Source organism: Zeugodacus cucurbitae, chromosome 6, assembly GCF_028554725.1.
Source record: "Zeugodacus cucurbitae isolate PBARC_wt_2022May chromosome 6, idZeuCucr1.2, whole genome shotgun sequence".
NCBI lineage: Eukaryota > Metazoa > Arthropoda > Insecta > Diptera > Tephritidae > Zeugodacus > Zeugodacus cucurbitae.
This window is the reverse complement of record NC_071671.1, coordinates 28,612,537-28,637,890: the sequence shown is the minus strand read 5'-3', so window position 1 is coordinate 28,637,890 and position 25,354 is coordinate 28,612,537. Positions and strand designations below refer to the sequence as shown.

At 30.8% G+C, this 25,354-nt stretch overlaps 1 protein-coding gene across 35 annotated transcripts in view; it reads right to left on the bottom strand.

Moving 5' to 3' along the window:
• The window catches only part of LOC105219505 (microtubule-actin cross-linking factor 1), a 91,042-nt gene that overhangs the window by 50,401 nt on the left and 15,287 nt on the right, over positions 1-25,354 (bottom strand). For 16 of the 35 annotated variants that reach the window (XM_054234035.1, XM_054234034.1, XM_054234033.1 and 13 more), the window contains exons 3-10: positions 20,857-20,918; positions 19,568-19,627; positions 14,505-14,594; positions 14,011-14,181; positions 9,394-9,673; positions 2,158-3,071; positions 1,615-1,983; positions 192-1,110 (exon numbers count right to left, since the gene is read on the bottom strand). In XM_054234035.1, coding sequence (XP_054090010.1) covers positions 192-1,110; positions 1,615-1,983; positions 2,158-3,071; positions 9,394-9,673; positions 14,011-14,181; positions 14,505-14,594; positions 19,568-19,627; positions 20,857-20,918 — 2,865 coding nt within the window. Of the gene's footprint in view, positions 1-191; positions 1,111-1,614; positions 1,984-2,157; positions 3,072-9,393; positions 9,674-10,680; positions 10,987-14,010; positions 14,182-14,504; positions 14,595-19,567; positions 19,628-19,976; positions 20,016-20,856; positions 20,919-25,354 lie in introns of those variants that run through there. The other 19 variants (XM_054234046.1, XM_029045126.2, XM_029045117.2 and 16 more) reach the window with 3 other exon arrangements.

The following is a 25,354-nucleotide window of genomic DNA, read 5'->3' as shown; positions in this document are numbered from 1 at the left end:
GGTTTCTTTATTTCTAATTGGGTTCATACCCACAATGACCTCGAAGCTATTAGTAAAATGCCATGTAACTATTTTTGATTCAATTTAACGTTTTTTAGTAAACATACATACATATGTACTATGTATGTATATTAGTATGGTATAAGTTTGCAGAAATATATGTACATAAAACAACATAATTAAAACCCTACCTTCTGCATTGGCACGCTTTTCAAATTCATCAAATAAACGGTTTACTTCATCCATTTCGCGTCTCAGACGTCTTAGCTGCGGATCATTTGAATCACCTTCACTAAGCAGCTTTTCCGCATCTTCATTTAACGCCCTGCGTATTGCGGATCGCTGATCAGAGCCCATTGCCAAAAATTGATCAAAGTCCCAGCTTTTTACAACACGTATGGTAGCAAAAATCATGTTTTGACGAAGTCTCAAATGCTTTTTTTGCCATAAATTGACTGTGCGATCAAATAATCGTTTTAATCGCTCAGCGGCCTCAACCGCTTCTTGGTCTGGCGGCGGTATTAGCAAACAGGCACTTGGAATAGAGGCTTCCTGACCAGTGGATGATCGTATTCTCCATTTAACACGTCCAGAATTATCCAAGAGTAAACATTTTTCTCCTTTTTCTATTTGAATGTGACCTGGCTGTTTGTATGCGCAAATTGCTTGAATTGTATATGGATTGTTCACTGGTTGACGTCGTTTGCTTAGCGGAATAATGAGCAACGCACGCTGCTGGAGATTGGATACAGTTTCACCAAATGTATTTAACTCTTCTCGCAAATCCTGCATTCCACGTAAGAGATTTTCACCTTGATCCAAACTAAAGTCCGACTGAGAGTATTTACTATTAAGAATGTCATCACGTTTAATAAGCCACTGTTCAGCGTCTTTTATTTCCGTGAAAAATTGATGATATTCGGTGGCATGTTTAAGGTGAACCTCTAGACATAAGGTCAATTGTAGAAGCCATGCCCACTGCTGTTGCAAAACAGTTAAGTGTGCCTCGATACATTTGGAAGCAGGATGCTGTTGGTTAAGAAGTGATTCCCCTCGATCAAGTATAGTAGCAAATTGTATTTCGCGTTTTTCCAATTCCGTCATTAAGTTCTGGAAAAAAAATTTTATTCTTAGTTTTTATGATGTTTTAATTTTTTTTTCTTTTTCTCATAATTCAAAACGGTGATTTATCGGATCGCATGAAACTCGTTACTATGGAGTTTTCGGGGTTGTTGATTACGAACTGGATAGGCCATTTTGAATTTTGAAAAAACCAACACCGCATTCGTTATCAGCGACTCCGAAACCCTCGGAATAACGAGATTTTAGCGAATTCAATGAATTTTACAAAACGTATCCGCCATATTGCTTGGGTTATCCCAAAACCTGATCTGATGGGGTTAAATGAACGTCGGATTCGGATTCAGTAACCCCAAAAACATACAATACACAGAGTAAGACCCTCCAAGTCAGAACCTAATTTTTGTGTTCGGCTGTGTTATTATTGTAGGTGATACATGAAATTATCTTACCTCATTTCCATTTCCAAACACAAGCTTGCATAATGTAAAAGCGAGAAATTAAATAGCAATTACTTATTTTCGAATATTTTACCTCATAATAACGATGTACCGAAGTTAAGTCCATGTGCTTGTCGGTCCAATCTCTAGTAATTTCCACAAGTTCTTTTTCATTAAGCCATTGTAATTCAGCCGAAGCTTCGGCTAAGAAATTTTGAAGAGAATCAAGATCTGAAAGTCGTTTTGTAGAAGTGCTTAGAAGTTCAGCATATAATTTTTGTAGATGATTAAGTCGTTGCTGGTACAGTCTCAATTCATCTCCAGAAAATTTGGACTGCTGGCGCTCATCGTTCAAAATGTCAGAATGGAATTGGTCGATTACTTTATGATCCTCTTGTTGACTTCTAAATTCGTCTTTAACAGACGGTAGATCTGAACCATAATCTGCTGCATGCAGTTGTTTCTACAATGCGGAATATAGCAAAACAATATTATTTATGGTTGGAGGAATCATTTATAAAATATAAATAAAAAACGGGCAAGACCGAAGATTTAGTTTTTCACCTATGAAATAGTATAATTTACATATATAATAGAAATAAGAGAGGATGAAGACCAAAGAGTGTTTTTCACTTACCAATTTAAATTGGCACCATTCTATATGATCCTGTAAATCACGGAAATGTGAATTGGTTTCAATTTGTCGTGATTCAATTATCGTGCGGGTTTGCCTTGTTACAGTAGTCTCATGAACTGGATATTTCAATCCGGTAAGCTTTTGTACCAAACTTGAGTTGAAAAGAGTCCGGAGATTCGTCCATCGTTCGTTTAATTTATTTACTTTATTAAGTAGCTCAGCACCATGGGGGTAGCGACCTTCATTAAGCACCAGACAATCTTGATGCATATTCTGTAAGGGTTCTTCCAAATGGCGTATTTCTGTTTCTAAAGATTCGACAACATTTTTAGCATCAATTGGATGTAAGCGTTCAATACGTCGAGATTCTTCATTTATAAGTGTCTCCAAATCTGTTATTTTAATGTCACTGTGTTTAATTTCTCTTTGCACTTTGTCCGCAAGTCGCTGTAGGCGCTCTAATCGTTCAAGTTCCTGTTGTAATATAATTTCACGATCAGATAGCGCTGATTGCATACGATACCATGCTTTTTCTATAGCTTCAGGGCGAAGATCAGCTTCAACATCAATCTCCCCTATGCTTTCAAAGTAGCGCTCTAATTCGTTATATATTTGTATAAGCTTTTGTTTTTCATTCTTACGCGCCAACACCTCTTCATTGCGGAAACAATGTAAATCGTTTAATAGTCGCTTAATTTCAATCACTGTGGGGGGAATAGATCTTTCTTGTAAATAAGCGGTTTTCTCACGACACCAATAAATAAATTGATGGGCGAGATCACGATACTCGTGTACACGTCGTTGTGATTCCATATCAAACAAGGGATGAATCGAAGGCGGTTCCGGAAACACATCGTACAAGGAAGATATATAAGTAATTAGAGATTTTTCATCAGGTTCATTTGTATCGACATCTAGAAATAAAAAAAAAGGTTTTTAAATTGGTTTTTTGGTTTACGGGTTTTCAAATATTCATATAAACAGGGGTTTTATAAATAAAATACAGCGAAATTAATGAAACGGGCAATCAAATTTGAAAGTATACTCCATATAAATAAATGCAGGTCTGGGGCATATTATTTCTACATCACGTTCAATTAACTTCTTTTTATACTCTCGCAACAAAGTTGCAAGAAAGTATAACAGTTTTGTTCACATAACGGTTGTTTGTAACACCTAAAACTAAAAGAGTTAGATATAGTGTCATATATACCAAAGTGATCAGGGTGACGAGTAGATTTGAAATCCTGAGTAAAAATTGAGATATCTTGATGAAACTACACACGTGTTACTTGGCACCATAGAAAGGTTGCTTTCGAAAATGGTCGAAATCGGACCATTGCCACGCCCACAAAATGCCGAAAACCAAAAACACATAAAGTGCCATAACCAAGTCATAAATTAAGCTATTGAAGTAAAATTTGGTAAGAAGGATGCACTATGAAGGGGCATATATGGATATAATTTGGATAATAGGGAAGGGTGTGGTCCCACCCCCGACTAAGTTTTTTGTCCATATCTCGTAAACTACTAAGACTATATTAAGGAAACTTTCTAGAGTCGTTTCTTTTAGGTACTACCTTATACAGTCAAATGGAGGAAATCGGATTATAACCACGCCCACCACCCATAAAATGGTTATGTTGAAAACTACTAATGCCCGGTTTCACAGTTCGTACTTAAGTTGTGCCCAAATAAAATCTTAGCTAAGCATTGTTGTTGACTGATGCTTATTTTCTATAAAATTCTATTATGATATATGGCAGCACAATGAAAAACATTTGTTTACAAATACCATCTGACAAATTGAAATTATTGTTGTTGAAAAATAACTTTGCGACGAATAAATTTAGAATCTGGGAAATGGATGGAAACAATAAAAGGACACCGAATTTCACCGCAAGCGAGTGGGGGCACCTATTGCAACTCGCAGGAAAGCATATAACCGTCATTGAATGCAAGAAATTCCAAAAATTTTATCAGCAAATAATTTTTATTTTATTTTTTTGACAAATAAGTCAATATTCAAAACAAAAATCAGCTGTTACTTAAGCACTGCTTAAGTCTCCCATTTTCAGTACTTAAGCAGAACTTAAGTATGAACTGTAAAACGCAATATTTCTGTTTTATCTTAAGCACAACCTAAGCACTGACTGTGAAACGGGGCATAAAAATGCTTAAATTCAGTAAGGAAAACCAACAGAAACCTTAAATTTCGTTATAAAGATGGTACAGAAGAGCTGCACTCAAAATGGTATACAAAATTTTAAATGGGCATGGTTCCGACCACTTATGGGTCAAACCCCATATCTCCGAAACTACTCGACCGAATTCAATGAAATTCGGTTTATAATATCTTCCTAGCTTCTCAATAATATGTTGTGCAAATAGTCCAAATCGGATCACCCCTACGCCTACTTCCCATATACCAGACCTTTGAAGTCGATCTGAATCGTGTACTTTACAGTATATAAAGTAAGCGCCAGTGAAGATATCGGAACTGAACTTTGCAAACATACTGCATTTAAAGTATGGCATCGCCCTTCCAAAAATCTCCGAAATCGGTCCATAAGTTTTCAAGACCCTATATATCGAATAAGAGGACATCGGTGCTTCTAACAAATTTTTTACAGAAAATATAGGTAAGTCTCTCTGATATTTTGAAGAAATTCAGAGGAAATATTTTTCTTCTAATAATATGTCTCCGTGCCAAAAATGAGTGATATGTATATATGCGAATATATGAGTCAAATTGTTTGCTATATTAATAAAATTAAATACAGTTGATCTCCTTTTTGCACGGTTAACTGGGACAGTAAATTACTCGTGTAAAAAAAAAACCGTGCAAAAAAAATCAATTTTTTATATAAAACTCACTATTGGGACCAATTTAAGAAAAAAATCGTGCAAAAAATAGAAAACGTGTAAAAAAGATCTAATTTTACATGAAAATATATCTATTCGTACAGTGAGAATTTACACTGTTGTTGTTGTTATAGACTTTTCTGGTATGTATAATTTATGTATATATTACTGTTAGAAGGAACAAACAACAACTATTCTGGGAATGGTAAAAAATAATACATTTCAAAGTTCCGTCATTAATCGCTGTGTCTTCTTTTTTCTTACTTCTTCATACAGCTTCATTTATTTGTTTACGTATTGAAATTGTTGCAACCTTTTCAATGGCTTTCGAATCTAAAATTTGTATTTTTTAGTTTAAACCTAATTTAGAATTTATTAAATTCTATTAACAGCAATAGATTTGTGACGTATTGACGTATGAAATTTTGTTTTTATTGCAAAAAAGTATACAATGAAAATAAAAAATCCGTGTAAAAAAAGTAAAACCGTGTAAAAATGGTATCTGGGAAGTGGTCAAAAACACCGTGTAAAAAAAACCGTGTAAAAAGGAGATCAACTGTAAATAAATTGCGAGAGTATAAAATGTTCGGTGAAACCCGAACTTAGCCTTTCCATACTTGTTTTAATTAAAATTAGTGAATAACCAATTAAGAATAAAATATGTATGTATATTATAGGTTTTAAAAACTTACATAGATTGAAAAAATTAAAACTAAAATTATTTCTAAATTGTCAGAAGGGGTTTCTTAACACCTTCATTTGAAGAATTTCCTGAGAAACGATTATCCATATTTCCTATGGTTCTTGTACACTTTAGGATAGCGTGGAAAATATCATATTTTAACATCAAGAGGTCACAGTGTTTTTTCAGTGTAAAAACTCAAACGATGTATTGCATTACAATCAATTTCATTACATTTAGAATTTAACCAATAATATCAGAATTCATGATATCAATTAGATTTTTTTTCGGTTTGAATTCTGATTCCGACAACTTACAGATTCCACAACAACCTTAAATAATGTGATATGTCACAGCTATGGAAAATCACATAGATATGTTTATTCGAAATTGTATTTCAATCAATTGGTGTCCGGGTCATCGAAGTTGACATAATAGAAATGTACATATTTGGTTAAAATTGTTTTCGTAAGAATTGTATTTTGATGGCTGTTTTGAGAAAACTCCATTATTTTTCGTTTTCCATTTCTAATAAGAAAAATTAAATAAGTGCTAAGTTCGGGTGGAACCGAACATTTTATACTCTCGACTTAATTTTTTATTTTATTAAGATAACACACAATTGCATCAAAATATTCGACATAGATCTACAGAAATCGTTACATATACAGAGGTAGTCAAAATTATTTACACATCGAACGTTTTTTTACATGTTTCACACAAAAAGCTTTCTCTTGTTGTTGCTGTTGTCGCAGGGTAACAAAATGCTATGTTGTTGTAAACCTTGATCTATTCCCGAGCGAATGAAGTCAGTTTGGCTAGAATTGCTAGTACTATGGCGGAGAAATAAGCAAATGAACTTAAGACTCGGAGTAGTCAAAAGTATTTACACACATTTTTTTTGCGTCAAAAGTATTTACACATCGCGATTTAGCCTTTATTCTTGGATTTGGTCTAAGCAAGAGTAGTAATTGGATTCTATTGCATTCATAACCACCAAACTCAGTCTTAAAATATAAAAATTGGTAAATAAAATGTCGAAAACAAAGGAATTATCGATTATAACTAGATTGCAGACTGTTACTAAGTTTAAAACTAGGGTTTCGGCTTCGGAGTTAGTAAAACTTTATAGAATTTAATGGAATACTGTTTATAATGTTATTAAAAAGGACACGAAATATTACAAGGGTAATTTAAAGATAACTGGGCGGAAACCTGTGATAACTCAAAGATAATGTAGAAGATTAGTAGGAACTGTCATACAAAATCCCACAATTAGTCCTGTTAATATTGCAGCAGCATCGAATCAGCATATTGCATGAACAGTCAATGATGCTACACTGTTAAGGCCATTTAAAAATAGTAACATAAATACCTACGTTGTGCATAAAGTTGACCACTTCCGAAACCATGAAAGTTTTATTTCCGAAACCAAAAAGCGATATGCCTCTCATTTGCCATTGATTGCATCCTAAAGCCTGTCGTGGGCAGATAAGGCTAAATTTTAGTTCCAGGGCTTCTTTACTAAACGCTTTATGCATTTAGTTTAGACGCTAAATAGAGTCGCGAGTGACATTATGATTTTTTTGAATTTTTTTTTGTTAGAAATTTTCCTTACTTCTGTTTTGAAGATTTGGTACTAATTTAGGGACCCTAAATCATCCGGATATATCAGACTTCACATCACCATGCCATTCTAGTGGTCCGTTGGCCTTTTACAACTATTGACTACATTTTACAATAGGATAATGCATTTCGTAAAGGATCTTTACCTACAAAAGTTGTAAATGAAGCAAATCAAGTTGACCTCCGCACAGCCCTGACCAAAACTTTAGTCAAAATGTTTGGTCTTTCGTTAAATATCAAAGGGCAATTGATATAATAACCGAAAACTCCGAAATTACCGACATTTGGTCTAAATTAGCTGTTGACTTAGCGCGCAATTGTGTTGAATCAATTCGGACCATGAATCAGGCTGTTATTGATGCCAAAGGCGGTGTAACCAATTATTAATTTATCGCCTTAGAATAGGAACTTATACTGAACATTAAAATTTTAATGTTATCACTAAATAAGAACAGGATAATAGAGTTCAAGTTGTGTGTAAATACTTTTGACGCAAAAAAAATGTGTGTAAATACTTTTGACTACTCCGAGTCTTCAGTTCATTTGCTTATTTCTCCGCCATAGTTCTAGCAATTCTAGCCAAACTGACCTCATTTGCTCGGGAATAGATCAAGGTTTACAACAACATAGCATTTTGTTACCCTGCGACAACAATAAGCGAAAGTTTTTTGTGTGAAACTTGTAAAAAAAACGTCCAATGTGTAAATAATTTTGACTACCTCTGTAAATATATATTAGTATATGAGGGCTGTGGTAATTTCTGAACTGATTTCAACTATTTTCCTATATTACTATAGCTATATTATATCCATTATTATATGTTCACTTAATTTTGGTAACTAATCTAACATATTAACCTATATACGGTATAAAACCCTCCGGTATTAGGTATGGGAAATAGGGGAAGAGAGAGGCTCTTATTATAAGGAAAAGCTTACCTCTGAATTTCTAGAGAATATATGATATATTTAAATACATATATTTTCGGTAAAAAATTAGACACGCCCACTGAAGGCCTCAATTTCGATACTTGGCCGATTTCGATAATTTTTATATGAGGTACACCTCCAATGCCATTGTTTTTGCGTTTTAGTTTTATTCCAATATCTTTACTGGTGCTTCATTTATGTATTGTACAGTGAACGAACCAGATGGAATTCAAAATTGTTGTGGTTGAGTACCGATTCAAAGTAGGATATCACAGAAATATGATATACAAAATTTCTGTTCAAATTGGCGAAATATTTCCGATTTCACCAGTGTCAAGTACAATGAGATATAAAATAGAAACGTTCGAAGTAAATCTAGTTGATATAGATCTAGTAGTTACCGAGATACATATATATGGATGAGCGGGAGGGGCCACGTCTACTTTTCCAAACAGAATTTATTAATAGATGCCCCTCATTATATTGATTCTCTACATCGAACTTTACTTTTATAGTCTAATTTGTGGCTTAGTAATGGTCACATTTTGCCCATCTACAATACAAACCACCTTAGGGGTGTACAATTAAGATATCTTCATGTTTACTTAAGTAATCTCTTACACGTGCAGACGAACGCACAGACAACCGGATTTCAAATTGTCTCGTCATCCTGATCGTATAATTTTAGATGATTCAAAAAACAGTTAAGTGGACAAGTTTATTACACTCTGTGTAAAATGTTACGATAATATAAAAATTAATAAGTAAACATATCATATAATGTGGCATTTACCTATACAAAGTCTCAAAATGGCAACGTAACAACATGAGTTAAAGGAGCGCTCTGTGGCAATATTGCTATAAGTCAGCTGTTTTTTATTAGTAAAAAGTAGCCAATAATAAGAAACCAAAAACCATTAAAAAATTATTAGAAGTAGGAAGTATCTCTTCCATTTTATTACAAATACCAAATACGCGCTTTGAATGAACAGCCGATTGTGATTTGCGACAAAAGCGACACAAAATGCCATTGAAAATAGTATCGCATATTAAAAATAAGAGCTGTATTACGATGTTGCCATAAATTTGCGATATTAAATGAATTTAAGTAATACAGTCTTAAATAGATTTTACCTTCCGGGTCCAAAAGGCGAGTAACTCCATACTCTTTTTCCACAATATGAAACGCTTGTTCCAGACGCTCACGTGGGCGATCTGTCCTTGCTTTCCGCCAATCAAGCAAATCTGGTCTATTCCGATGAACCAAAGCGGAAAATGCCAAGCCATCTCGCCAGGATGAGGTGAAGTCGTTCACCCGCACTCCCGGATATCGTAGAGTCGAGCGACGAGCCCAACGTAACAAAGCCTCCCGTGCAGAAACATTATCATCTTTTCCAACAACAATATCCGAAATCTGTTAAACAAAATAAAAAGCATATTAATTACTGTGAATTAAAATAAATTTTTGTTGAATTTGAAATGTTATTTTTTCCAAAAAATGTAATTTAAAATTATTTAACGTGTCAAAACAAAAATATTCAATACGTGGTAATATAAATCAGTAAATTATCCAGAATAAATCAGTAACAATCCGAGCTTAGGTATTATATTATATTTTTCGTCCGATTTCGATGCGATAAATATTGTAGATCGAAAATGTTCATGCAATCATTGATTCCGTCGATAAACTGCTTTACCACAAAGTGAGAACGTACAACTGTTTTATCGACCTTCATCGACAAATGCGACAAATTTGATAAAGTTTCTGTGATTTTTCTTTGTTAAATAAAATTAAAACTGACCTTTAACTATTGTGAATTTTCTTCCAAAAAACTTTTTAATTCGCCTGAGGCTCTTTGGGAAAATTATTTCGCTATTTCGAGGGGGTAACTTTATATCGCTTTTAAACAATTTACTTAATTTTTGTTAGTCCGTTTTTGTCTCTTGTTTCTAAAATACTTATTTAAAACATAATTTAGTCCGTCATCAGTAATTATTTACATAAAAACTTCCAAATTATTTCTTTTACATTTCCGCAACTCATTCACGAACTGGATAGATTTCGACCAAAAATTTCGATTTTGCGGATTCAATGATTTCGTAATTAGCGACATCTATTAGCCGCGGAGTGTATTTTTTCGAGTCGGTAAGTAAGTTAATTGTGATCGTAAATTGTATTTTCGATACTGTTTCAATGATTCCGACTTAAAATTTTTCAATCGAATCGAACCATTTTTCCATTATAATTTTGGGAATCCAGTAAAAACACGATTAATCACATCGTAATTTTTCAGCCATTGAACAAATTAAGGAATTGCAGTTAGTCCGATCCCAAACAACTGTGTATTAGGTATTATTTCATATAATATCAAAAAGGTAGATAGATCAAGATTATACTAAAATTAAATAGCAATATTTTACCTTTAGGTTCGATTCTTGGCAAATTTCTCGAGATTCTGATAATTTATGGCCATTTTTTAACTCATACTGCGCTGAATTACCGACACTACCAAAAGCGGTTCGATTTAATATGGTTACCTTACGTACTGAACTTGTAGTAAGACGACGTTGTCCATTTGCAGACCGTTTCGTCACTCTATCACTGTTAATACTATGACCAAATATTTCGGTCGATGTATATTTGTTATGGATTGTATATTGCACAGAATTCGAAGCACAATCTGGCGTCTGAGAATTATCTCTTTCAGTCATAATCCTGAAATGGCCTGATTCGGTGGTCGTTTGGAAAAATTCACAATTTTTTTTTTATTATCAATATCTAAAAACTCAGGATTGTTTCGGTAAATTGAAATACAACTATTATAAGTTAAGAATACGACAACAAGTGACCTTAGACAAATAAAGTAATTTAAGTTCTGAACAATTTGAAACTGTATAGTCGAATTTATTTTACAAAACATAACAACACATTATTACACTGTACAAAACGTGTCCGGATATTGAACCAAACTAATAGTTTCCGGGAGATTGAGTTATATGTAAAAAACGTGTATTCTCCGATGTTCGAAGTCAGCGCCTATAATTTAAATATTTATCTTCGAAATTCAAAAAAGACTTATTAAAAAAAATATTATTATGTTTATTAATATATAGAAATATAGGAATTTCATATATCTATCATCGTTCAATTTGGAAATAGTTTTTACATTTCTTCATTTGTGTACTGTATTTGAAACACTTTGGTTTAAAATCACAAACAACTTTTGAACAGAACAAAATTAAAGGAGTGTTTTACGAAACATCATAGTTATTTTACATACAATGCATTTATAAAGTTTGTTTAATAACAAATTTGCTGTATTTTATTATAAAATCTTTAATACATTATTATTCACACTGCCTATGTAATTCACTTTGTAAATGATTTCAAAATATTCAAATATACTTTTTGAGAAATAAGAGGAGCTATATATTGAAAAGAGGAAAACTAATTCAGTTAACAAAATTGATTATCCGCTAAAGCACTTAGTAAGAGTCAATTTGTTGCGCTGTTTTAATAATAACTGAAAGACAGTTTTTGATACCAATTTCAAAGCTCTCGGTCTAAAACATAGGTGCAGAAGTTACATTCACATTTATTTGTATATAATATTACACTGATCACTGTGCTCTCTACCCACATACATAACAAAAACATTGTCGCCTACTGCGCAGCTGGCTAAATGAGAATTAAACTGGTTTTCATACTCAATGGGTTGCTTCTCTTTCTTATAAATATTTACTTAATATCTTCAAAGTAAGAGAAAACTGTTCGTAAATATTTTGCTCTGTACTTGTTGGATAAACCTGACAATCGTTACATGTTGCACAAGTAATTGCAGCTGGCATTAATTAACCGAAGAACTTATAGGACATACGAAATTAAGGAAATAACTTTGAAACTAAGGATTTCTAGCAGACAAAATAATGTATTGTCAGCATTAAAAAATCAAAGTAACCACTGTACCATCTATAAGTTAGCAATTGCAGATATCACGTCCTCTACAAATAAGAGAAGTGGACAAAGATATACCAAAATTATATTCCCTATATAGAAATATATTATCTACACCTCAATCAATAAGTCGCTAACTGTTTGTGAAACCATGCTATTTCTACATTTCCTTAAAACAATTATTTTTCAGTCGATGTTTATAAGGACCGGTAACCTCATATTCAATCAAGCGTCTCATCTAATTGCGGTGGCCATAATTACAAGTATTTTATGTTCGTTAGTAAGAACGTGTATAGATAGTAAAGTTTCAAAACACAATTTCTTATGTAGTTTTTGTGAACCTTTAATTATGAATACGTCTTTACGTAAAATGTAGAAAAATCTGATGTAAGTAATGGCATTGCGAACGATGGAAAAGTATAATATACCTCAGAATTGCATTGAGCCCGTACATACGGCGTCAAGTGCAAGTGGACTACTGCATACATTAAAGTAAATCAAACAGAAATCTCGTTATAGCATTATTTTTATTTGGTGTGGGTTATGTGTAGGCGACAAAGTATGAAGATACGTAGGCAAACTCGATCGTCAGTTTGTTGTTTGTTGAATTAATAAATTTGAAATAGGTTTCGAGTCAATAGTTGTAGAAAAAAGATACATACACACATAATACAAAAGTGGTTGTAAAAGTAAATCCAAAATATTTCGAGTGGGAGCAATGAAATAGCATTAGCTTAAAGCCCATTCTACCCACACTTTTTTCTGTAATGAAATTATTAACATTTTTTATATACACTACGGCCTGAAGGTTAATTATACACGTATAAAGAAAATTTTATAATTTCAAAATAGCTTGTAGCACAGCTTAAAAAACACTGAAGGCAATATTTGATCGTAAGTAAAAATCACCTTCAGCCGTTGAACAAAATATTTCACGGTTCTATTTATTTTGCTTACGTATATTGAAATATTTTCCTAAAAAATGAAAGCCAATCTCAAAATATATTCCGTAAATATTTTGTTACTAATGATTGTAATATATTTGTCATAAATATGTATTGCCATCGGAAATGAGCCTACATTTAAAAACTTCAACACCGTGGGAGAGAATTGAGCCCACTAATATGTGTATGTAAACCTGTACATTACATACATTGTACTAACACGAACGCGAAACGTTCTCTTTTGCGCTTTATGCCTTTTGTGAACAATACATACATATACATATATCAAATGTATATATTAATCAGAGAGTATGCGGCATGTATTACTCTCTCAACAGTCATTATTTATGTATTTCACGATTTCTTACGCTATAATCGGATGAATAAATTTTTACCAAGAAATTATATTGATTTTTTAGTCATCAAATGATAATCTTTAAAAACATTCATTAATATAAACGGATTGCTATTTTAGAAAAACAAACATCTATTACTACGATCTATGTAGATCCAAATATAATCGCATACAAGCCACCTTTTTTGTTGCACTATCGAAATTAAAAGTTGATCAGTTAATCATTCTACCAAAGGTTTCCAAATATTCAAATTATTACATACATACATACGTATGTATGTATACCCATAATGTGACAAAGTTCATTGAGATGGACAATCGGTGTTTATTTAAATACTATTTAAATGGAAGGTACTATTGTTTTTTTATTTTTGAAGTGGTCAATTCCAAAAGATAAAATTTCAGAATTTCGGGTTTCTTAAATAAGTTAACCTATTAATGCTTTCATGTTTTTCAAACTTTATTTGTTTATGAAAAAAAAATTAAATTGTACTTACTTGGAAATGCAAGATGATAGTCCAAATGAGGCCGAGGGTCAATTTCGGATTGCCATCAACAATATCTTCAGCTCGAATGTTAACTAATTTAATTTTTTTGTAACGAAGAAAGTCAAGTGCCATTTGGGCGTTTTGTAACATATGGAAACGCATTTTTCCTTTTTCACGTGGCTATAAACAAAAGATAATTTATATTAGTCATAAAACTCAAACAAACGCATTCACACTATCCAAAAAAAGGACATTTATCCAAACAATCCTATGCATTTTCATGCTTAAAAGTAACTTATTACAATAGCTTAATAAGATTACAATAAAATTGGAAATATAAAGTAACTTAATTTTTTAGTAGTGCTTTTATTTATATCTATATGGTAAATACAAGTAACAATATAAAATTTAAAAAAGTTATGTATTTTGCTCCAGACTGATTTATATACACGTTACTGAGATTTTCTTATATTAAAAAAAACATGAATATATCTTTAACTTACCAGGTGTTCGTTCGATAAAACTTCCAGAAGCGTTAGCAAATTGTGGCCATCTCGTAGATCTTCAAATAGATCATCCACTTGTCTTTTAGCCTATTAAATTATTAAAAAAATAATTTTGTTTTCTGAACTATCCCATTACAAGGACATTTACAGAACGTAGTATGTACAGTGGTGGCCAAATCATATGCAACTGGAACGCGTTTTTAGAAAAAGTATATATATCTTACGAATAAACTTTGCAGACTGTTGATTGAAACTTAAATTATTTTAATTTGGTGTTTTTACTATTATTTAACGTTTATAAAAACAAATATTTTCATTATTTAAAAAAAATACAGGTACCATTTTGATTTCATCTCTAAAATTACGTGGACAAAACATATGCAACTTTTTAGAAACAAAGGTAAAAAATATGTTCTGCTAATATTTTGTTGCAATTACAATGATTTTTCATGAATTCACGATATTTCCTTGGCATTGAGCCAATTAAGTTGTCAAAGATTTTCATCGGAATCGATTTTCAGGCTCCTTGAAGTCTATTAAGAAGTTCAACGTAATTTTCAATGTTAGTCCTTTCTATGCGCCTGTTAATCAGATTTTACAAGTTTTCAAAAGGATTTAGATCTGGAGCCATTCCATAACATTCACAATATTGGCTTAAAAACAAGATTTGGCATATTTAGACGTGTCCTTTGGGTAATTTTCCTATTCGAAGATTCAACACAATGGTATTTCCCACTCAGAATAGGGCAATATTACACCTTTATAAACACATTTGTAGTTATAATAATTCATAATTCCATTAATTTCACATATTAGTCCAACTCCGTTAGCAGAAAAGCAGCCCCACACAATTACATGGCCTTAGAAGCTTTAGTAAGACGTTGTCGTCCATCATACAAACCGATGGAGTCGATAAAAAACAATGTTGAGCGTTTGATATTCGCTAAAGAGTATTTAAATTGGCCAATTATTAAATGAAAAACGGTTCTATTCAGCTATAAATCAAAATTTAATTTAATAGGCAGTAATGGAATATCTTATGTGCGATGACAATAAATAAGAGATTTGATCTTCATGGTTAAGTATGGTGGAGGTCATGTAATGGTTTGGAAGTGATTTTCTTGTAACGGATTTGGACCTTTTTATTAAATTTATGGAATTATCAATCAGTACGACTGCAAATGTATTTATAAAAGTATAATTTTGTCCAACTCTGAGCGGGAAATGCCATTGTGTTGAATCTTCGAATAGGAAAATTACCCAAGGACACGTCTAAATATGCCAAATCTTGTTTTTAAGCCAATATTGTGAATGTTATGGAATGGCTCCAGATCTAAATCCTTTTGAAAACTTGTAAAATCTGATTAACAGGCACATAGAAAGGACTAACATTGAAAATTACGTTGAACTTCTTAATAGACTTCAAGGAGCCTGAAAATCGACTCCGATGAAAATCTTTGACAACTTAATTGGCTCAATGCCAAGGAAATATCGTGAATTCATGAAAAATCATTGTAATTGCAACAAAATATTAGCAGAACATATTTTTTACCTTTGTTTCTAAAAAGTTGCATATGTTTTGTCCACGTAATTTTAGAGATGAAATCAAAATGGTACCTGTATTTTTTTTAAATAATGAAAATATTTGTTTTTATAAACGTTAAATAATAGTAAAAACACCAAATTAAAATAATTCTTCAAGGAGCCTGAAAATCGACTCCGATGAAAATCTTTGACAACTTAATTGGCTCAATGCCAAGGAAATATCGTGAATTCATGAAAAATCATTGTAATTGCAACAAAATATTAGCAGAACATATTTTTTACCTTTGTTTCTAAAAAGTTGCATATGTTTTGTCCACGTAATTTTAGAGATGAAATCAAAATGGTACCTGTATTTTTTTTAAATAATGAAAATATTTGTTTTTATAAACGTTAAATAATAGTAAAAACACCAAATTAAAATAATTTAATTTTCAATCAACAGTCTGCAAAGTTTAATCGTAAGATATGTATACTTTTTCTAAAAACGCGTTCCAGTTGCATATGATTTGGCCACCACTGTATGTATACATTTAGGAAAACTTAAAATAATCAAAATTTTCATATATTTAACATTTAGGATAGCAGAAAGTTTTACATTTTTTTTTGATATATTCAGTTCTTTAGTAAACTAATGAAAATAACAACAGTCCAATCTTGTTTTAATTGGTTCTAAGTGGTACATATGTAGGCAAACACATAATATACAACATTGGATATAACTTTTCGCATATATTAATAGGTAATTTTTGTATTCATTTTTACACAAAACATTTTAATCTGATTTTAAATGTTAGGCCAAAAAATGGGTAATTTTAATAAAAAGTTCAATGGACATACTAAGGCACCCATCTATATTATATTATTATTTTTGATACCTTCAGCTACTAAATTAAAAGAATATTGCAAGTTGGTGGCAATGATGTTTTTAGATCTTCGACCTATTTCTGCAATATACGATTAATTTTTATATTAAAAAAATATTTCTTAAAATTCCACTTATATGTATGTATATTGGCATTTCCGACAGAAGGTCCACCACAGACAAAATATTAAAAATTAATAAAATTACAAAGTTTTTGCATATTTTCATAGTTAAATAATTAAATGTATCTATATTAAATAAATTTTAAATTTCTTCATAACCAATTTCGGGATATACGAAGGCCTAGTCACGCAGGAGCGACTTTTCTCATTTAGATATTTCTTACATTTGTTTTTTGGAAAATTATTAAAGAAACGTATTATGTATTAACTTATGCTGTGTGTAACCCTTCCTAAGGGCACAAAGAACAAAATAAAATCCATAAGAAAGTGTGCGATTACAAATAACACTAGGTTTTTGCTCTCTTTTTATCATATATTTCAATGTCACGTGCGACATCAAAATCTAACACTTGTTACCACTGCATCGGAAATATAAGTAGAAAGCTCGCAAAATGAATTTGGGTATAAACAGTTAATTTTTATACAATTAAAATAAAAAAAGCCTTGTTCAAAAATCTGAAGATTTGTGATTTTGGTTACTACTTAAAATAGGTCACGTGGTCACGTAGGTGTGGAGTTCAAAAATTGAAAATTAAATTTTGTCTTATATAATTGACGTAAGTATTTAAATACATACTTTATTATTTCATTATTTATTTACATATGAGCAAAAACTGCACTTTAAATTCCACTGAACTACCTATTCAAATAGATTTTGGCAAACTTATAGGCTTACAAATCAAAATAAGAGTGCTCATTTTAACAAGATTGTCAGGAGAAACTGTTATAAGTGATAAGAATAACATTTTAATTTCTTGATAAATCTCTTAACTAAAATTAAGCAATCCTTTAGTTGCGTTTCTAAAATATTTATTTTTTCTGATAGTAACTGCTCTCAGATTAAAAACAAATTTATATTATCAAGCCGGGTTGATTTTACAAAGAAAATTAAAATGCTCTTCAAAAACGAAATAGTACAACTGGGCTTAAAATGAATTTTATGTCATCAGATTGTAAATCATTTTTAATAAAAAATCCTATTGACAACATCTTTCGATATCAGGACCGTCCAAAACAATTTAAGCTTTGTTGAATTCTTATCTGTTCTTTAATATTGTTTCTGAAAAGAATGGCTATTTGGTCTATTACTATCTGCATATAATGAATGAAAAATCGACTGAAAACCGTATACATTGGCCAACTTTCTAAAAAAATCAATATTATGCAAATCTGAAGATTTTAAAGTAATTGGACTTACTTTAATAGCAAATCATTATTGCTGACAAATTAAGCTTTGTTAAAAGCTTAGCTTTCTAGGATGATAACGGGTTAATGCATGTAAGGAGAATTAACATTCTAATTTTTTGTTGTAATCTATTATTTTTTCAAATACATGCTATATTTTTAATTTTAAAAAATTTCTAAATATTAGGTATTAGAATTTGGCAATAATTTGTATATAACAACAGACCCATGATATTTTCAGTCAATATGAACTAATTACTTGGATTGCAGACAAATAATGAAATCTAAAATAAATAACTTTCTTCTAGTCACTATGACCATTTTTTCAGCAATTAAATTAAATAGCTTAATAATTGTTGACTATTTTTTAGTTTTCCAAATTGCTGTTACTCTTTCGGAGTTATGTACTCAGCAGTAGTGATGAGCGATATTGCTATTTTTAAATCACTGTGATTTTATATTGTTATTGCGATCGCAACAAAAAAAAAAAACGAATTTGGGAATTTGTACTCCACATTTTTTTTTTTAATTTGTTACATTTACATTAGGTGCGCCGGTTGGCAGCCACTCTACCTACATTTACATTTTCATTAATTTTAACAATATCCAAATGTACCTGCTTTTGTAATCACGATTTACTACTAAATAAATTTTGGGTACATTTAACTGCTTTTGTAATCACCGTACCTACAATTATCGAAATCGCAACAAAAATTGCTAGTGAACAGTGATTGCTACTTTTCGAACTGCTATTGCTACTGAACTGTTATTGCTACTGAACTGTGATTGCTACTTTTCGAACTGCTATTGCTACAGTGATCGAATTAAAATCACTGAACTGCTATTGCTACAGTAATCGAATTAGAAACACTGAACTGCTATTACTACAGTGATCGAATTAGACTTTTTGAACTGCTATTGCTACAGTGATCGAATTAGAATTACTGAACTCCTATATGTATTGTGATTGAACAAAAGCACTGAACTTCTCTATAGCTACTGTGATTGAACTCAAATTACTGAATTGCCATTGCGATTGTAAATCACCGCTATTTACAAAAATTGATCGCAGTTGCTATATGCGATTTTTCAATCACAGTGAAAAAATCACCGGTAGTGAGATTTCACTAATCACTACTCAGCAGCAGTTGAATTAAAAAATTATAAACAAAGTATTTAAATGTATAATTAAAATGCAAGCAAAATACTGATTTAAACGAAAAGTGTTGTCTAATAGCACCGAAATAAAATTAATTTGTTTCATAACTTTAAGAATTCGAACTTACTGAAGGCGGACAACATGGATATCCATTAGTGAAAACACACATATGTAACATTGTGTATTTCTGAAATTAGAGTAGATTTTGTTTTATTCATATTATTATTATAGACTGTGAATTCCATAAGGAAATATAACATCTGTATATCTTCAAAGTTAAAAAATATGTTGGAGGTATATTTTACGCAAATATATAATAAATTGGCACACTTTCACAAAAATTCGGAATAATGTAGGCTTCTATTGAATTTGCACGGCCTATAAGCGTTGAATGCATTTTTTGGAAAGATTTTTTTCATGCCATAATTAGATTTAATTGTAAGTTATTTATGTTATATGGTTTTAAATAATTACATTTGCTCAATTATATCATTATATATTTATTACTTTATTTTATAAATAGAGAAAACAATTACCTTAATATAATCCCAATGCTGCATTTTAACACCAGATGAAGAGTTAAAATTAATAAAACCAACAAAGTGAGAAAAATGTTTAAAAAATATATAAAAATTATCTACTGTTTGGTATGTCAAGTGAAATTTATGAGATACTCAAAATAATCATAATTAATATTTCGAGGATGTTCATTTTTATACAAGTCTTAGCCTTTTTTATCAATAATAGAGAGATTTTTTAATTTATTGTATTAAAAAAAGTTGTTGGCAATAGCGCAAAACCTTATTTTGGCAGATGAAAATATAAACAAACCAAAATTATAAATTCTTGTAGATGTATAAAATGTCAAATTAAAACTTTATTGATATTTATTTTGGTCATCCCGGATACTTAAAATGATTGTAGAGTTCTTAAAAGCAGTGCGCGATAAGAAAAAGTGCGTTTTATTTGTTCTTGATTTAGCTTTAGCTTGTGATGTCAAATAAAACTCGCCTACTAACATTCAAATGTGTAAGATCTACACTTAAAGAAAACAACATGTTCCTCATCGAACGGGACTAATTTACTGAAAAAGGGATAAGCAAGTGATACTTGAAGTTAATACTAAGGAGTATCTTAATTTAATGAAAGCAGTCATCACACCTGAAGGCTTCTGATTGATTGGCGAGGATTTAAATGCGTTCATATACATACATATGTTAGTTTATTTTAGAACTCAATTTCACGATTGTATCAATACAATCAATAAACTGTAAGTTTAGTGAATAGAGTAGGATGGATGTAGTGTCTAATTTGTGGTTTTATATTAAATATGATTAAACATTTGTCTACTTATTTTCCAGTTTTCCTATATACATACACACATACATCGATTGCAGAAACATTTATAAAACATACCTTTTTGAGATGTTTGTTAACCCATTTTGTAAATGTCTTCTTCTGAATAGCATCTCGCTCATCTATATATACAATGAAAATAATGGAAAAAAATTAATATTAATTCATACATATAATATGTATCTAAATATACCATTTTAGATGTTTATGTATATCCTTATTTTATGTTCAAAAAGTGTTAGAGTCCACTGTTCTCAAAAATACTCTAATTATTGAAGATTTTGAATGATTAGTTCTATAAAAACAAATGCACTCAAAATTGTATACTTCCGTCAACATTACGTGTTTTAAATTAGTCTTTTAACTTAATTGGAATTCAGAGAAAATAATCATATATTGTACTAACTTAAAAACAGAGAGCAGACAATGTCGGTCAAAAACTTAAAATGTTATTTGCAATCAAAACAAAGCACGATGATCGTAAATACAGTGGAACTTCCATAACTCGAACTTCTATAACTTATAACTCGAAGATCTCCATAACTCCAACACTTGAATTGGCAAAAGCGTTTAGAAGCCAAATTTCATACAAATTTCCTTCCCTAACTCGAAGTTCTCCAAAACTCGAACTTTTAAAGTGGCAATAGAAGGCAACTTTCATACAAATTTCCTTCCATAAATCGAACTTTTTGGTCAGGGCATAATACAAAATTTAAAATTTTTCTATCGTGGTAGAATTTTAGAAGTGTCCCTCTATATCTTATGGAGGCGAACAAAAAGTATGTATTACATAAATCATGTAACAAAGGCATGAGATACAGACGTGAAGAGCCAAACAATTGCAAACTGCAACAAACAAAATTTAGAATACATGTTTTAACGTATGAACATAAAACTTTTTGCGAATTAAATAAATAAAACTGAATAATGATTTTTCTATAACTCGAAGTCTCTCTAACTCGAAGTTTTTTTTGTGGATTATGGTGATTCGAATTAGAGAAGTTCCACTGTATATGAGTTTGGTTATGCGTTATACCCCTGACAGACGGCGGCGTTAACTCGGAATAACTGCTTTAATCGGGGTTAATTCGAGAGTTATCTCAGTTAACTCCGTTTGCTAACTCCCATTTAATCCTCAAAATTTTAGAGAGTTAGTGGAAGTTCGTGGTATTTTCGTTGGCAACATTGTTAAACATGGCCGCTTTTTATCTATTGTGAATGAAAATATGCAATACTGACAGATGTTTTTCGATTAAATGTAAACAAAAATATACGCATGCTAATTTTTTCTAAAATGGAAGTAATAATAATAACGTATTTATATCTATTTTTTTAATAATTAATGTTTTTGCACTATTGTGCGGCTAACAACCGCAATAATTGCTTTCTATCCAATTTTATTTCACCAAAATGGAAATATTATTGCCAATCAGATGCGAGTTTATAACTCGCTTCGCTGCTGTCTGTCACCCACAAAATTGGAACTGATTAAAAGCGCAGTTAATCGGAAATAACTTTGCCGTCTGTCTAGCGTATTAGTTTATACTATTTGATATAGTTTTTTTTTAACTTTTTTTATACTCAGTATTGTAATTCGATACCGAAGTTCGCTATTTGTAGAGGCATCTGTATTTTAATTGGTCAATGTGTGAGCTACCCTAATGAAATATGGTGGGAATGTTTTCTGGAGTTTCAGTTTACAATCAAAAATAAATAAAGAATGAAAGCAATAACCAGACAGTATCTAATATAACGATCGTCCACCTTCCGGATAACTTTATATATAGTGTGTTCCCTATAACATATGGGCATTTCCGCCAGAAGGTCCACCACAGACAAAATATTAAACATTATTAGAATTACAAAGTTGTTGCATATTTTCCTAGGGTAATATTTAAATTTATTTATACTAAATTATTTTTAAATTAATTCATAACCAATTACGACATCGTAGGTGTGAAATTTAAAAATTGAAAATTATTTTTTGTCTTATAAAATTGAATTACTTTATTTAGTTACATATGACCACATATGATCACTGTACTAACTATTTAAACATATTTTGGCGAAAATTATAGGCGTACAAATCAAAATAAGGGTGCTCATTTCAACAAGGTTGTCAGGAAAAAATCGTTTGCTGTTATAAGTGATAAGCTAACGCATAACATATTATTTTCTTGATAAATCTCTTAACTAAAATTAATAAATCCTTTAGTTGCTTTTCTAAAATATTTATCTTTTCTGATGGTAACTGTTCTCAGTTTAAAATCGAATTTATATAATCGAGCATGGTTGGTTTTATAAAATAATTAAAATGCTCTTCATTATAATGGCTTTTTGTGCAAGGAGCCGTCAATGCAGTGGGATCAGTTATCAGAAGGTAAGTCTGGTCCAAAAAGTTGTTTATACCCGATGCATTTTATCAATGTGCACAAAATAGTACAACTGGAGTTAATGTGAATTTTATGTCATCAGATATAAGTAAAAGCTGCTTCAAATTCATGATAATACTTTCATTTTCATTCATAGAAAAACTTTGTTGTGTTTCTCGTTTGATGTTATTTAAAATAAATACATTTACTACTTTTTTACATATTTTTATTGGACTTGTTAAATAATTCCGAATTATAACAACAAAATCAACATAAATATTATGATGGAAAAAAATGTCCCGTGCGACATGTCTATAAACTATAAATTATTTTTGGGAGAAATTCATACCAATTTTAAAGGCATCCATGTACAACGTTTTACAAAAACGTTTTAATTTTGCCTCACAATTCGCTGAAATCGGCGTTTGAATCGTTGTCTGGAAAAACGACTTCCATTCTTTGTCTTGGTTTTTTGCAATTATCTTGAATATGAAAATCGTTGAAAAACCTTAACACTAAATGTAGGGCTAATAAAGAGCTATTTAAAAATCCTACTGTCAAATTTAAAAAACATTTTAGTTCAAAATTTTTTTTTAGTTGAAATGTGTGCGATTGTCACGTTCAACATGACGGAAATGCCAGTGTCAAATACAACTGATTTTAAAGAATTTGATATACAATGTATTTACATGTATGTCAGTGTGTTTGAATGTTTCAAAAATTTATCTCGTTTTATTTATGCTTTAAATTGACCAATCCACCTACATGAAATTGTACCTGATGACTACGAACACCATATTAACTTGCATTGGTGAATGACGTCAGTTTCTTAACTTCTAAACACCATATATGAAAGTATTATTTGTTCATACAAATATATATGTCTATGTCATTCAGAAGAGAAATACTCGGTTATATATGAAGAGAAATACAGTTTTGTTTATAATCGTTACATACATACATACATTAAATAGAGAGTTAATTCATTTCTATATGCATTTTGTAGTTGCACAAATTAATTGACTGGGTTGATATTTAATCAGGAATAGAATTTAAAAGACTTATAAAAAACTACACGGCACCTTACAATAAGTTTTTCTTGATTTAATTTTCAAATTAAAATAATCACTGAAATCTTACAAATTAGTCACCCTCTATTACACACTATTTTAAATAATAATTCTGATAATTATTAATTTATGAGTTGCTTTGAAAAAAAAAGGGAAAACGAATAATGAGTTAAACAAAATTTTATTTTATTTCCAACAATTTATAGGTGTACCACTACTAATATAATAGTTTTTCAAAAATAAGTTTGAGACCAGTAATTTAAGAATAAATTCTGAAAAAATTCACTATTACTTCTAAATAGGATTCCTTCCCAGTGAAACAAAATCTTAATTGAGTGTTATAATAGTATGCAAACATATCGGGTAAATGATATCAGATGAAATGTCAATAAAAACTATGTTGTGAAAAAGTTTAGTTATTTAATAGGCGTATATCTTAGATGTACATATATACATAATGGAAAAAGTATTAATGAAAGTGTGAATATAAACCATTCAACTCTCTTGGAGAGAAGAAAAGAGAGTATACTTTCTGAATTAACAAACCTTTTCTCTTTTTTTATAACTAAGATATATTTGGTTTTCAAGTCAGTAGTTTACGACTTCTTATGGGAAATGACAATGAATAATAAAAAACACAAACATATGTGTAGGAGTAAGCGATTTTCGAAACCACACACAAATTGTTAAAAAATCGTTATGACGCCATCTAAGCAAGGAATACACATTTATTTTTGTTCATGACAATACAGTAGGTTTAATCAAAACTTAATATTGTTTGGAGCGTATGTGGTGATGTCATGATATTGGTATACGTTTTAAAATATCATTTTTCATGAGCTTTGTTCACATACGCATTGGTAAACGAATTAATAGTTTATAACAAACTAAACATTCTTCTCTGGCGATAAATTGAAAGATCCGATTTTCATTTCTCTTAACAAGTTAATTTTGCGGGATCGGCAATAGCATGTTATAAATAAAAAACGTTGAACATTATATCAACAATAGTATTTGCAATACAAATTTATATATTAAATTCCATTTAAACTTTCTAAGTCGGTCTGAAATTTATAGTATATTATCCGCCAAAATATAGAGGACTAATTTTAATAC